The 14,480-nt window shown below is 36.7% G+C and overlaps 1 protein-coding gene across 2 annotated transcripts in view; it reads left to right on the plus strand.

The window, feature by feature from the left end:
• The window catches only part of LOC145671060 (uncharacterized), a 40,818-nt gene that overhangs the window by 10,088 nt on the left and 16,250 nt on the right, over window positions 1-14,480 (plus strand). For both annotated transcript variants that reach the window (XM_081739751.1, XM_081739752.1), the window contains exons 4-7: window positions 2,237-2,333; window positions 5,125-5,225; window positions 9,292-10,693; window positions 14,210-14,321. In XM_081739751.1, the coding sequence (XP_081595877.1) occupies window positions 2,237-2,333; window positions 5,125-5,225; window positions 9,292-10,693; window positions 14,210-14,321 (1,712 nt within the window). The remainder of the gene's footprint in view (window positions 1-2,236; window positions 2,334-5,124; window positions 5,226-9,291; window positions 10,694-14,209; window positions 14,322-14,480) is intronic.

Raw genomic sequence — 14,480 nt, forward strand, 5'->3', positions numbered from 1 at the left:
TTTAGTTGCAACTTCAGCTTGGCGAAGAAAAAAGAATCGGATGGAGACAAGTTTGGAGAGTAAAGGGGACAGTGCAAGGTTACGATTTTTTTTAACCCAGAAACTGCGGAACAAATCTTGCGCACACTTTTCATTTTCTCAAGTTTTCGGTTAAAATTTGTAAAACCACAGTTTTTGATACGTTGAGTGTATCTGCTATTAACAGAGACGTCACTTTTCGATCTTCTTTCATCATTTTGACGACGACGGCGATGTTGTTATCGGTTCAGATTGTTCTAAGCCTATCACTGCGCTCGTCGTCCTTCGCTGACTCCTTATCCTCTTGAAACCGTTTGTGCATTCAAAAACGATTGTTCGGCTTAATTCTGAATCACCATATGCTTTCTGAATCAGTTTTAGCATGTCTATTGCAGTCATATCAGCTTTACAGCAGAATTTAATCGCTACACTTTGTTCGTTCTCAGCCATTTCACACTTTGACATAGATTAACAACAGCGGTGTGATTCACATGTTTTGTGTTCTAAACTACTGCAATACAGTAACGTCAATTTGCACTCTTGTTAAGGAGTCTTAGTACTACGTACTTCAGTAGCTGTCACGAGTACACTGTATATCACAGGCAAAGATCAATGATTTAGTATTATTAAAATTCAGTTTTAAGAGTGCTATAACCCTTTGCCAGTATTCGTAAGTTAAAATAAATAAATAAAATAAAATAAAAAATAAATAAAAAATATTGTTTTATCCAAACCAAAAGTGTTGCTGCCCCCCTTCCTAGCTCAAAACTATTTGGTCTAGGAATTAATTCGTGCGGGTGGACAAGAGATGGCGCAACGAACGGAGCGTCCCACAGTTCCGTGTATCCACACGTGTGTTGCAAACCCCTGTCATCGCGTATCGTTCGTAGTATAGGGCAGTGGATTAAAGCGTCAACAACACCAGTTTGTAGTTAAGTGAACATGGCGCAATTTGTGCCTGATAAAGTGTTTTTGCGGGGTGTCCTGCTGCATTACTTTAACATGCAGAAAAGTGCGACTGAAAGTCATCGTATTTTGGTGGAAGTGTATGGTGACCATGCTCTAGCTGAGCGAACGTGTCAGAAGTGGTTTGCACGGTTTAGAAGTGGTGATTTCGGCTTGGCAGACCAAGAGCGAGCTGGACAGCCAAAAAAAATTCAAGACGAAGAATTGACGGCATTGCTCGAGCAGGATTCGTGTCAAACGCAGGAACAACTTGCAGCAGCATTAGGCGTTGATCAAACAACAGTCTCCAAACGCTTGAAAGCCATGGGAATGATTCAAAAGATGTCACATTGGGTTCCACATGAATTGAAAGACAGAGACGTTGAAAGACGAAAAACCATTTGCGAATTGCTGCTTCAACAACAGAGCAGAAAGGGGTTTCTGCATCGAATTATTACGGGTGATGAGAAGTGGATCCATTACGAGAACCCTAAACGAAAAAAGGCCTGGGTGAAACCAGGTGAACCAGGTCCATCACAACCAAAACGAGATATTCACTGTGCAAAGGTTATGCTGTGCATATGGTGGGATATGAAAGGTGTGGTGTACTATGAGCTGCTGCAACCGGGTGAAACTATGAATGGAGAACGTTATCGACGACAATTAATGCGTTTGAAGCAAGCTCTGGCCAGAACACGACCAGAATGGGAGAACAGACATGATAAACTTATTGTTCAACATGATAACGCTCGCCCACATGTCGCAAAACCGGTCAAAACCTATTTAGAAAATGTCGGATGGGTAGTTTTACCCCACCCGCCGTATTCACCAGACGTTGCTCCTTCGGACTACTACTTGTTCGATTGCATGAACAACGATTTGATTGGACAGCGGTTTACTTCTTCAGAAGATATCGAAACATGGGTCTCTGACTGGATCGCTTCCAAGGATGAGGACTTCTTTCGCCACGGAATCCGTACATTGCCTGACAGATGGGCGAAAGTGGTGGCTAGCGATGGACAATATTTTTCTTAAGGTATTTATGTATTTTGTGTTTGTACTACAGCTTCAATGTGTGCGTACCAACCGCACGAATTACTTCCTAGACCAAATATAAAAATTCTAAATATAGCTGGCACTTTTAATACTAAGCAATATTCTATCTGACATCATAAAGGTAAGTTGTGTTCGATTAAAATAATAATAATTTGTGTGTATACTAAACTTACATAATTGCGTACTAATTATTATTATTTTTTTTCTTTCTTTACAGAATTAAAATTAGAAATGAGTAACACAGAGTTTAAGTTAAAAAGAGAATTGGAAGAAATGAAGAGCTATTGTAATAAGCTAAAGGGTGAGCTGGAGATGTACGTATTGTACTTAAAATGGATAACGTTCTTAATAATATATGACTAATTTAACTTTAGCTTTTTAACGTAAGGGGATTTAAAATGGTATATGACTTTGGACAACAGGCTCTGCTTTCTCGTTTCTTCTTTCGTAATTTTCAGATATTTAATAGAGCTAATATTCTTACTTGTGTGGTGCATCAAGGTTTATTATTTTCCTGTTATATATATTTCTCAAATCCCGCTGTTTGCTTAATCATATAGTTCTCTGGATTATTTATGGAACTACTAATTCATACATTTTTTCTTCTTGTGTTAACTTTATTACTTAAGGTTGAAATTTGATGGTTAGTATGACTTATTTTTCTGCGGACTTGGAAAGCTATACATACAACTTCCATCTTCCTTGTTGAAACAAACCTTGACGCACCGGACAGGTAGCAGTATTCTCTTTTATATAAATTAGCGGTGATAATATACATACATTGGTATACAAATTAGTAGCTTGTAAATGTTGAGATACGGAATATATTAAGTTTGTAGGTTAGTTGTTGACATTAACTACACCATTATCAAATGTTAATCGCTACGTAGTTAGAAGGTTGAAGAAAATTATACTAATTTATTGATTTGCTATCAGGTTATGTTATGGATGAGTTTGATATATTATTATCATGGACTAGCTGTAAATAGATGTGAGAACATGTTTTCTATGGAGAATCATTTTTGAATTAAAGGAACGTGTACAACAATCTAAAGAGGATTTAGAATTTCAACCCATGAGTGGATTATGGAAATAAAGAATAATAAATAAGTTTCTAAGTGGTCATTGACGGTATACTTAGTAACTATTCGTAACTTAGTTGATATAATATAAATCCTGTAATTTGAACACTCTATTACGAAGTAAAGGTCTTACTAATAAAGTCGTGTAATGCTCAGATTTAAATCTTTGTGTAAACAGCAGTGTATATTTGTGCGATTCTTGTAGTTTTATGTGCTCCAGCATGTAAGTGCATCGGACAAAGTATTAGTCATTTCCCTGCAGAACTTGCTTAATACTGGGTAACGCCTACTTGACCTGGATAACTGCATGAATTCTGTTCGGGAATGACTCCACGAGTTATTGCAGGCATGCCACGTCGATGTGAATCCACTCATTCATGGGTAAATCCATACTTCCAGCAAAATACGGAGTTGGTTATTTATGTTTTTCATTCACTGTTCCAACTAGTCCAACACATTTTCAATTGGATTTGCATATGGGAACTTTGCAAGTTTGAGAGGTTGCCTGAATGTTTCTCAAACCGTGTTCAAACGTTTTGAGTCATGTGGACACGAGACGGAAGTCTGTCCATTCGTATTCATTATGAAAGTGTTGTGGAAACGGTAACACCTGGTCAATCGTAATGTCCCAATAAACGTGCTAGTTCATGCTCACATTTACTTGTATGAGTAGGCTCAAATTTTGTACGAGAAACACCCCCGCACTATCACAGAATCTCCTTGAGCTTGAACTATACACTCCGGATTAAATGCTTAATTGGGCTTTTGTTGCTTAAGACACGTTGGATTACATACAGAAGCGTCACACTACCGGTACTTACTACACTACACACTCCCAATCCACTACAATCAGTGTCTGTTGTCTTGAGTGCATTAAAAAGTGCAGCTTTATGTACTAGAGTGAAAAGTGGCGTGTTTCATGGTACTCGACGTGGCGTGTTTCATGGAAAGTTTCGTTCGGAGCGATATTTTGGAAATAAGATGGCCTGCACCATTTCCTGCTGCGTTTGAAAACTATTGATTGGTCAAAGGTAAAACTCGTGGGTTCTGACTTCGTTGTGAATTTAGATCATTCTTTATAGACACGTTGGAGTCCGCTTTCATTACACTAACAAATCGGATAACTTAATGTATTGTCGTTCTGTCACGTCTTTCCCTCTATCCACCTTGATAAGAGGGTTTTCATACAACCGACCGGATACTCACACCTGTTAGCTGCAATGGTCGTGCGTCAGCGCTGATGGTTCATTTAGTTAAGTGTTATTCCGGCGAAACGTCACTTATAACGCTTGAAACAGACCAATGTTATAAAAGGGGTGACAAATATTTTGTTTGGTGTTTTTATTATTGTCATAAATGTGTTTGGTTTGGCATCTATAATAGTTCATAATTTTAATCAAACCTTATTTATACTGTACTTCAATACGAGTTTAATGCTTTGATTTTTTTGTTTATCATTTGTAATATAAAGCTACACACCTAGGTAAAATTTAATGTTAATGATGCAAAAATTCCATCATTTAGGTTGACAACTATCCATTTCCAACAACTTTCCTCTTTCCATTTTTTCGTAGCTTCACTAATAACGGAGTTAGCCTGTGGCCCCTGACTTTCGATACACCCGGTATTTTTACGTAATGTAATTTCTAAACTAATAAAAGCCAGAAATCTGTTAAAAAAAATTTAAAAAAAATGAAACGTTCCAAATAGAATTATAAATAAAACGTGCGAGATATAATAGATTTAAAGGTTTAAAAAAGTTTTTTTTTTTTTAATAAATGTTTGTTTTGTAAATTATAATCACTTAAAGCTTAATTTCTATTCTTATACATTAAGTGAAGAACCTCCTTCTGTGTATTACCTTAATTTTATCTGAGAGGCTAGAAATATTAAGATCAATAAGAGAATCCAAGTCAGGATATCGATCTAGTCATGTGCTTACGCATTGATAACTTCTTTGAAGGTTATAGAACGATTTATATTAAGATATCCTTGTGCGTTCTGAAAATAGATTTTATTTCAGGTTGAAAACGTCTTCGTGCAAACAGTGCGAAGATTTGGGTAAAGATCTTAATAATTATAAAAGGAAGTTTCGTGATATGGAAAGGAGAATGAAGTCAGTAGGTAAGCACATTTAGCATCTAAATTGAGTATTTTTTATGTAATAGTTCGGCAATTAGGTGAATTTTCGGTAGTGGCTATAAATGCAATGTAGAAATTCTAATGTTAAATTGATTCTTCAGTGTTGAGTCAATATACCGAAATTAAAGTAACTAAAAAAAAAAAAAATGATTGTTTTCCTCCCTTGCAAATGTAATCTTTCAGACATGACGTAGAATAATGTCAGATTAGCTTATCTGGGGCTACTTGCACTTATACACTACTAACGTACGTCTTCATCTATGCTCATTTTTTGAAAAATTCTTTAATATCAGGGAAACAAAGCATTCGATAATGAAGACAACTTTGAAGTAATAAGGTTATTTGAAATTTAGAGATAAATCAATACAACAGTATAGAATAATAGGTTACAGATGCAATAGGTTATATCCGCCTTTGGCGTGAGAGACCCGGGTTCGATTCCCGGCGGGAGCTCATGTGTTTCGGATTCCACGTTAATCACTAGGTCCACGTCTCATATAGCCTCGCTGCTGAACGGGACGTTAAACTCAAAATCAACTCAACTCAGCATTAGGTTATATCAACGATGTTGTGCTCTTTTGGACAACGTAATTGGAACCTTTGTTGGTTGCTCTTCAGACAGACAAACCAATAGTACCTTTTTTTATATACAGACCTGACGTGTGTGACGAAGAATTTAATGATGAGGTTCCTGAAGTCATCTGTTATCAGTGAACCAGTGGTAAAAATATGTGTAAAGAAAACCAGCTTTGAACAAAGCGAAAGTAAACGAACGGAAACATTTAGAATTCCGTAAGGAATACGGCATCATTTTGGCAATTCTGGTTGGCAAGATTAAGGATCGTAGTTCCCTGAAATATCCGTTAGCCAAAGGACTCACTGTTTTGAATCCTGAAATTATCGTTACCAAACCAACATTGTCAGTACAAAGATAGATTGTTGCTCTTGAGGTTTTCGTTTCAAAAAAGCAAATTACAGCAATTACAGCAGATGAAGTAAAGAGGCAATACACATCTTTCGTAGAGTTCCCAACCTTGAAAGTTAATTTGAAGTCCTTTTCAAAAAAAACAGACAGGTTAGATCAGTTGTACTCACAATTACTCAAAGGCAAAGAGGAATATACAGGGCGGGCCATAAATCCTTACCACCCCTTGTAAAATCCGTGTTCGTGGAAAATAGTGAGCAACAACCATATAGTAACATAGTAGGCCGAGGGGGAAGTCGGATTGTGATGGTGACCAAGATGGCGGCCATCTTGAATTCACGTCAAGATTTTTAAATGGGAACATGGTCATGAGGTACGTCATTTTAGGCTAGAATTTAAAGACAAACACAATGGCGAAATCGGTTTCTTGATATCTTAATTTGTTCGAAAGTTACAGGCATTTCAAATTGCTAATTTTACCAGTCACGCATGGCGGAGCACGTGCTCTACGTGGCCCCCATCCCGAGTTATGCACAAAGTAAGTCGTTCAACCCAATTATCCATGACCCTCAAAAGAGTTTCTGGTGAAATATCGGCACAGGCTTGCAAATATGCGTTCTTTCAGGTGTTCAAGTTCCCGGATCTTTTCGGCATATACTTTGCCTTCAGATGACCCCATAGATAAAAATCTAAGGGCGTCAAATCTGGTGATCGTGCTGGCCATTCAATGGGACCACGGCGCCCAATCCAACGTCCAGGAAATTGTTCATCCAGATAGGTACGGACGTGTAATCCGTAATGCGGAGGAGCACCATCCTGCTGGAAAAAGTGTGGAAATGTGCCGTCCTCGGGCAATGTGAAAGGGAGGATGAGATCCCGCAACATATCCAAACACCGTTCAGCAGTGGGGGTACCAGGAATGATGAATGGACCAATTAATTTGGTGCCCCATAGACTACACCACACCATTAATTTGCCTGTACCTACCATTTTGCAAGGGTCAACCCACTAAGGATTTGTCGGGGACCAATAGCGACATTTTTGCTTAATCACTTCCCCAATGACATAAAAATTGGCCTAATCGGTAAATAAAATTTGTGTGTGGAATGTGGGATCCGTTTGCAACTGTGCAAGGGCCCAGTCGCAAAATTCCACACGACGATCAGGGTCATCTTCAGATAAATGATGTTGAAGTTGCAATTTGTACGGATGCCACTTGCTTTTCTGTAAGATACGTCTGATGGATGTACGGCGAACACCACATTCCATGGACAGACGACGGGTACTGCGGTATGGTGATGTAGCAAATGATGCCAGACTGCTACTGATGTGACTTCATCTGTTTCGGACTTGGGTCTTCCACACCTGAGTTTATCTGCTATGGAACCAATTCCATGAACTTCTGGAAGAGTTGGGCGACACTAACATGGGACACATGATGTCGATCTGGGTGCCTGGCATTGAATTTAGCTGCTACAGCCCTTGCACTTCCTCCCCATGCCCTGATCAACTCCTTTCTCTCTGCTGTCGTTAGCGGCATAATTATTCACCTGCAACAACAGAAACAGTACGGTAAAATTAGCAATTTGAAATGCCTGTAACTTTTGAACACATTAAGATATCAATAAACCGATTTCACCATTGTGTTTGTCTTTAAATTCTAGCCTAAAATGATGTGCCGCATGACCATGTTCCCATTTTAAAAATCTTGACATGAATTCAAGATGGCCGCCATCTTGGTCACCATCACAATCCGACTTCCCCCTCGGCCTACTATGTTACTACATAGTTGTTGTTCACTTTTTCCACGATCACGAACTTTACAAGGGGTGGTAAGGTACTTCAACATTTTGTGACAACTGTATCATTTTGTGAAAAAATGCCTTATTATATCTCATAGAAACGCCTCTGTTGAGTCTGGCTTCTCAGTAAACAAAGATATCTTATTACCTAATCTTCAATAAGTGTCATTGCACAACGTCTAGTGTATGATAGTGTTCTTAAATTGGGAGGCATTCTGAACATCGACATTACGAAGCCCATGATATATTATGAGCGAAATGCATCACAAAAAAGAAAGGAAGCATTAGCAGAAAGTCAACTTCAGAAGTAACAACTGAAGGACGAACAATCAGAGCGAAAACGAAAGGCTCAAAAAATCAAAGAACTTGAAATTAAGAGAGCCAAACTTCAAGAAAACTGCTAAATTAGATTCAAGAAGATTGCTAAATTAGACAACCAGATAGAAGTATTGCAGAAACTGTAAAGAATCTAACTAATGTTGTGAAGTGCGTGTAAATACAGTTTTAAGGTTGTATATTTGTTCGTGAACCTTTAATACTACTCAGTGAGAGTTATGTATGTATGTGGAAAATTGTATAGCGTCTGTGATAATGGTCTAAGTTAACCATCCATATAAACAAGAAAGTTATTGTATAAGAAAACCCATTTCCAAAAGTTTTTGCATTTAAATTCTATTATGGTGTGTAATAAAAATAAATAGGAGTGGAAAGGGTGGCTGTAAGGGGTGAAGGGAGGACTTTAAAATAGTCATAAATTACAGATAAATGAATTTGTACGTTTGTACATTTGTAGAATATTGTATAAGTATATAAACAATGATTAAAACTTATAGTTCACTTTAAATATAAGTTATTTTTCATGAGTTATACTAAGAAAAACGATAGCGACAGTCAGGAAAAATCAGGGAATTTGATTATGCTTGCTTGGTAGACACCCTGCTTTAGTTTAGGTATCTAACTAAACCAATAGAGTTGCGAGAAAGTGGAAAATACTTTTGTGAGGGAAATAGATGAAACTTTGTCAGAGAAAATCGTTTACAAAAATCTGTGGGAACGCTGTTCTTGTTCTATGAATAGGATCGGTAATTCAAACATGTTTTTAGTATATGGTCACTACTTACTATAAGGTCACTACTTTACAGAATTGTATTTAATTTTTCAGTTTTATTATTATTGTTTTTTTATTAACGATTGAAAGGATAATGCATCGAACATTTTCAGTTTATTGTAATTATCGTTATTACTTTCATTGCATTTAGAAATTATAATTTTCTGAATACGTACTTCTGTATATTACAATTTTCACTTTTTTCCTTTTTAGCTAGAATATTGACTTCAGGTTTTGGGTCACGTGACACTCATCAAACATATGATCTCGTCTCACAAATGTTATTAGGAAATGTAAAAGAAGAAAGTGATGAATCTGATGCATCATCTGGTGAACGCGAGAGCAAAAGGAAGAAATTAAAGAGAGATACTGAGCATAGTTCACCTCTTCAAGAACTTCCTGTCGTAGAAAATGAAGAAGCAGAAGCAAAAGTGTCGCCTTACACCGAAAAACAGAAAGGAAATTCTCATGATGATAATAAATCAAGAAGCCCGAAATGTGCTCCTGAAATTTATGCACCCGAAAGTATGCAAATTGAAACTTTATTTCGTCAGAATGTTGGAGAAAGAGTTGATGATGATAAAGGGCCTGAAGTCATTCCAGAAACATTATTCCCTTCATCTGTGTTAGATTATTGTGATGCCGAAAATCAGTTTGAAAATCCTCCAAGGAATGACAATATGTTACAAATGTGTGAAAGATCCCCAGAGAAAAATAAAGAAAGTACTGTTCCAAAAGAGAAAGGTAGCCCTGTGTTCGGTTCTTCGAAGAAAAGATTCCTGCGTCTTCGTCGAGATGGCGAAAAGCTTACAGTCTTGGGAGACGATAAGTCAAGTCAAGAAAGTGTTAGTCAGTTATCACCTTTACAGAGTCCATCTTTATTAGAGAAAAATAGTACTCAAACAAATAAAGAGAATATTGAAACAAGTACTAAAGAAGCAGATGATATAGTCGTTGTAAGTGCTGGAAGTTCACGCTCTAATATCGACCATTCTTCCAGCGAACCGCCCGTTCCTTGTGTGAAGAAAATATCGTTATCACTAAAAGGTAAAGAAGAGTATGCTTTCTGTAATAATACCAAAAAACCAAAGAAATTAATACAAACAAAGTTAACAGCTAAACAATATTTTGAACTCAAAGATTTATCAGAGTTACAAGAATTCAATGGTGGCGTTAGGACTTCTTTGTCTGGGGATTTTAATGACGAACGTTCACAAAATGAAAGTAGTAAGTCTGTTAGTAACCAAGCACCTAGGGAACCTAGTAATTCAACAATGGCAGATGTTGACATTATCAATTCAAGCCCTGATGCTTCGAGAGACACTTTTCGTAGTTTCCAGATATTAAAGCGAAGACGTGCGGGGAGACAAATAACATCTAAGCAAAATATAATTAGAAACAGTACGCCAAAAATGGATATAGAAGAAACCTTATATCCTCGTTTTGACCCTACTGACAATACATATTTTGACCTCGGCAAAATGGATGATGGTATGACGAATGAAGCTGAAAAAGATGCACATGAAGACCAACCGGGGAACAACGAACATTTAGAGGAAGAAGACCATGATATACCCAAGATAACGTATTCCATAGCAGGGAGCAGTTTTGACAGGTGAGTTATGAATGGAATTGAATTCTTCCCATAGATACTAATGAGTGTTAAATTTATTACGATTAAAAAAAAAAAAAAAAATTGGGAACTGAGTGACCAATTTTATTCTTTTGCTCTTCGATATACCCCTCTAAGCTCTTACACTTTTTTGCACGGTCGTACAGTCTTTACATGCCTTTGAAGAAGTCCCATTTTAGAATCGTCTTTAGCTCACTCGTCATGCGCTGCTAAATGTCTGGTACTGAGTCAGAAATATGACCCCTCAATTTGGATTTTAAGTTTGGAAATAGAAAGTAGTCTGCAGATACTAAGTTCGAAAAAAGAAAAGCTTTAGAATAATCGGATTGTGAGCGGGGGCATTATCGTGGAGAACCTTTGTAATACTGTTGATTCACAATTTAACCTTCTGTTTTGAACTTGTGAATACGCCTTCTCGGATGAAGAAAAAGAAAAGTTATTTTCTGAAGAAAGTAGAAAAAAAAAAGTAAGTGGCAATTACGAAATTTCTTGTTCTTTCCGAGATAACTATAGAGGTATGACAAAACGGAATATTAGCACTAGATTGAAATAGCATTAGATGGAAGGAAGGAGATGATAGGAAAACCATTTCTGCGTTATCTAAGCACTTACAAGTAAACAAACATACTGTTGAGGATATCAAGGTTTTGCAGCGTGATTCATCATTAACCGAAAGGAATGTTTTTGAGGCAAATCATATGAGGACCAAAAAATCCAAGAATAACAACACAAGAAAAGGCAGTTTAGATAGAAAATGGGATAACATCATCAACAAATGTCAAAAAGTTAATTACTATAAACATAAAGCATTATCTCTCACAATTTTCTTCTTAGTGCAGATTTGTTGTAAATAAAAAAATATCACTAAATGTACCTACAGTGACAATATTAAAAGTAAGGCAATTTACAAGTAGATAAGAGTATGGAATCACTACAATACTTAATATCTTCTATTACTCCGAATTTTCATTTCACCTTTTTGTATAAATTTTGGACATTCAAATAAAATTACATAAAACAGCGATATGATATAGCTACACTGAATTTCTCATTGGTTTCAGAAATGTAGTCTACTGAGCATAGAGGACCACGAACTTTACAGAAGAAACTAGTATTCTTAAATATCTGAAAGAAGAAATGAAAGTAGGGTAGTAGCTAATCTGTTAAGAGCACTTTTCATACTTGAACTTTCTGGTTCATGCTGATTTGCTTAATAATTTGAAATAGAAATGACACACAGCCTCTGAGCAAAATGCTTATATTAAAATATCAATGTGTAACAGTTTCGCCAATAACTAAATCTTTGGCTTCATCAAACACATTATCAGATACAGATTCGCCAACTATTATGGTGAAACTGTTACATATTGATACTTTAATACATACGTACACAGATGGGTACATTATAATGGGGTAAAGCATAAGAGTAATGTCCCCAACGTATTTGGCAGTTTTATAAAAAAACAAAAAATACGTTACTTCGTATTGATATGCCAAAGTTGTATAAAAATTTAAAAATTCCAATAGTGTTGATTCACGAATACAGTCCATATATATATAAAGTTTCAGTTTGAATAATAGGAACACTAAGTAACTCTATGGCCTATGGAACTCGGAGGTTCAATGCCGCGTTCAAAAAATCTCTCCACTGACTTCTATTCTTAGCTAACTGCATCCAGTTTCTACTTTGTATTCCAATCTCTGCGAGATCCATCATAATATTGTCCTCCCATCTGCGCCTAGATCTTCCTAATGGTCGTTTTCCGATTGATCTTCCAGTCAAGACTTTGAAAGTGTTTCTACTTTCTTCCTTCTAGCTACGTGAACTGCCCACCTAAGCCTCCTAGACTTGACGACCCTAACAATGTTGGGTAAATCGTATAAATTATGTAGTTCCTCGTTATGAAGTTTCCGCCATTCCCCATTTCCATTCCTCTTGGATCCGAATATTCGTCTCAGGATCTTGTTCTCAAATACTTTCAGTTTATGTTCTTTCCTCAGAGTAAGCGACCATGTTTCGCAACCATACAGAACAACAGGCATGATTATAGTTTTGTATATTTTAAGCTTCAAATTCCTCGACAGAATTCGCGACGACAAGAGATTTTGAACCGAATAGTAACACGACATTCGTGACACGACATTCCCTGCTTTTAGTCGACATTTAATTTCTTCGTGAATATGATTTTCATCTGTTAATATTGATCCTAGATATTTGAAACTATCCACTTTGTAAAAAGTATTATTTAATATTTTAACGCATCCATAATTTGCTGTATTCTGGTCCCGACGCACTTCCATGTTTTTAGTTTTATCTGCATTTACTTCTAAACCCATGGGGCCGCGGTGGCTCAGTGGTAGAGCGTTCACCTCTGGTGCTTGGGGTCGCGGGTTCAATCCCAGCCCCCGCCAAGTGAACTTTGTGGTGGACAAACACCGTGTGCGTGAGTTTTCTCGGAGTTCTCCCGTTTCCTCCCACTTTCTTCATTCCACCATTTCATTCATTACTCATCATCACCGTCTCCTTTAGCCTAACCGGCATAACCGTGGGACGTAAAACTTAAAGATTTCATTTTTTTCTAAACCCATGTCCCAGTAAGCGTTTAATAAGATATCTGCATTTCTTTCTATTGTTCTCATATCATCCCCTATTAAATTTACATCATCAGCATATGCCATAACCTGGTGAATACCGTTCAACTCTAGGCCCTGGTTGCTATCTTTCATTTTCCTTATAGCGCATTCCAGAACAGAATAGGAACACTTCGGTCACAAATACATGGTATAACAACAGATATTTAGTCTTTACATTCCCTGTAAGAAAACACACATTCTCTTCGGCATTTTAAAGACACATGAAATAAAGCCAATTTCGATTCATAGCAGAGCAGTGCCATATCAAGCAAGTTGTGTTTAGCTATTATTGTGTCTGCTAGTGACACTGTTCTCACAACATAACAGTATTGCCAATTGGTGTGACATTTTTATGATAATAGCTATCGATTTCTTGGTAATTCATCCGAATTATTAAAGATTAACTTCTCAGTCTGTGTGTCACACTCATTCGTAATAGTAAACAGTCGTATTAAAAGGTGTTGCTACCTGTACCGCCTGCTTATCTGACACCAATCATCTGATGATGATGACTGACCAAAGAGTTAAATTGTAGAAAAGGTTATCTTTCTTTCATATGTAGAAAAGTTAATCTTTCCATTAATAAGTTTCATTAATTTTAGTTTTAATTTTTTGTTTTTGATTTTGAGGTGTCGGCTTATTAGCGAATTAAATATGGTAATTAGCTTTGCTTCCAAGATGTATTCTATCCTGTACTCAAATATGGAATATGTTATTTTTATCTATATCGTTTTCCAGGTAACAAAAGCTTTCTACTCCTTCAAGTCATTTATTTTTAGTTATCAAGCCTCTAGGTTTACTTTCCCTTCTTTATTTTGTTACTTTCGTAGATATCGTGTATTTCGATTTTATATATAATTGCAGACTGCCTGAAAAGGTTTCGAAGAGTCCCAAGTACAAGTATCAGCGTGATACTGTAAGAAAAAGAAGCGAGCGCATGAAACTAGATGGATGGGATTGCCACAACTGTCAAGAAGTAAGTGTTATTCCCAAGATTTGGTATTTAAAGTAGAGCTAATCTATCTTAGTTTTTCATCTGTGTTGGATAAAATTGCTAATTATAGATAAATTTGGCTCCATATGTAGCAGATAAAGTACAGCCGTCAAACAATAAAGCTGTGCATATGAACGTAAA

The sequence above is a fragment of the Thermobia domestica genome, chromosome 15 (genome assembly GCF_964235325.1).
Source record: "Thermobia domestica chromosome 15, izTheDome1.hap1.1, whole genome shotgun sequence".
In the NCBI taxonomy this organism is placed as follows: domain Eukaryota; kingdom Metazoa; phylum Arthropoda; class Insecta; order Zygentoma; family Lepismatidae; genus Thermobia; species Thermobia domestica.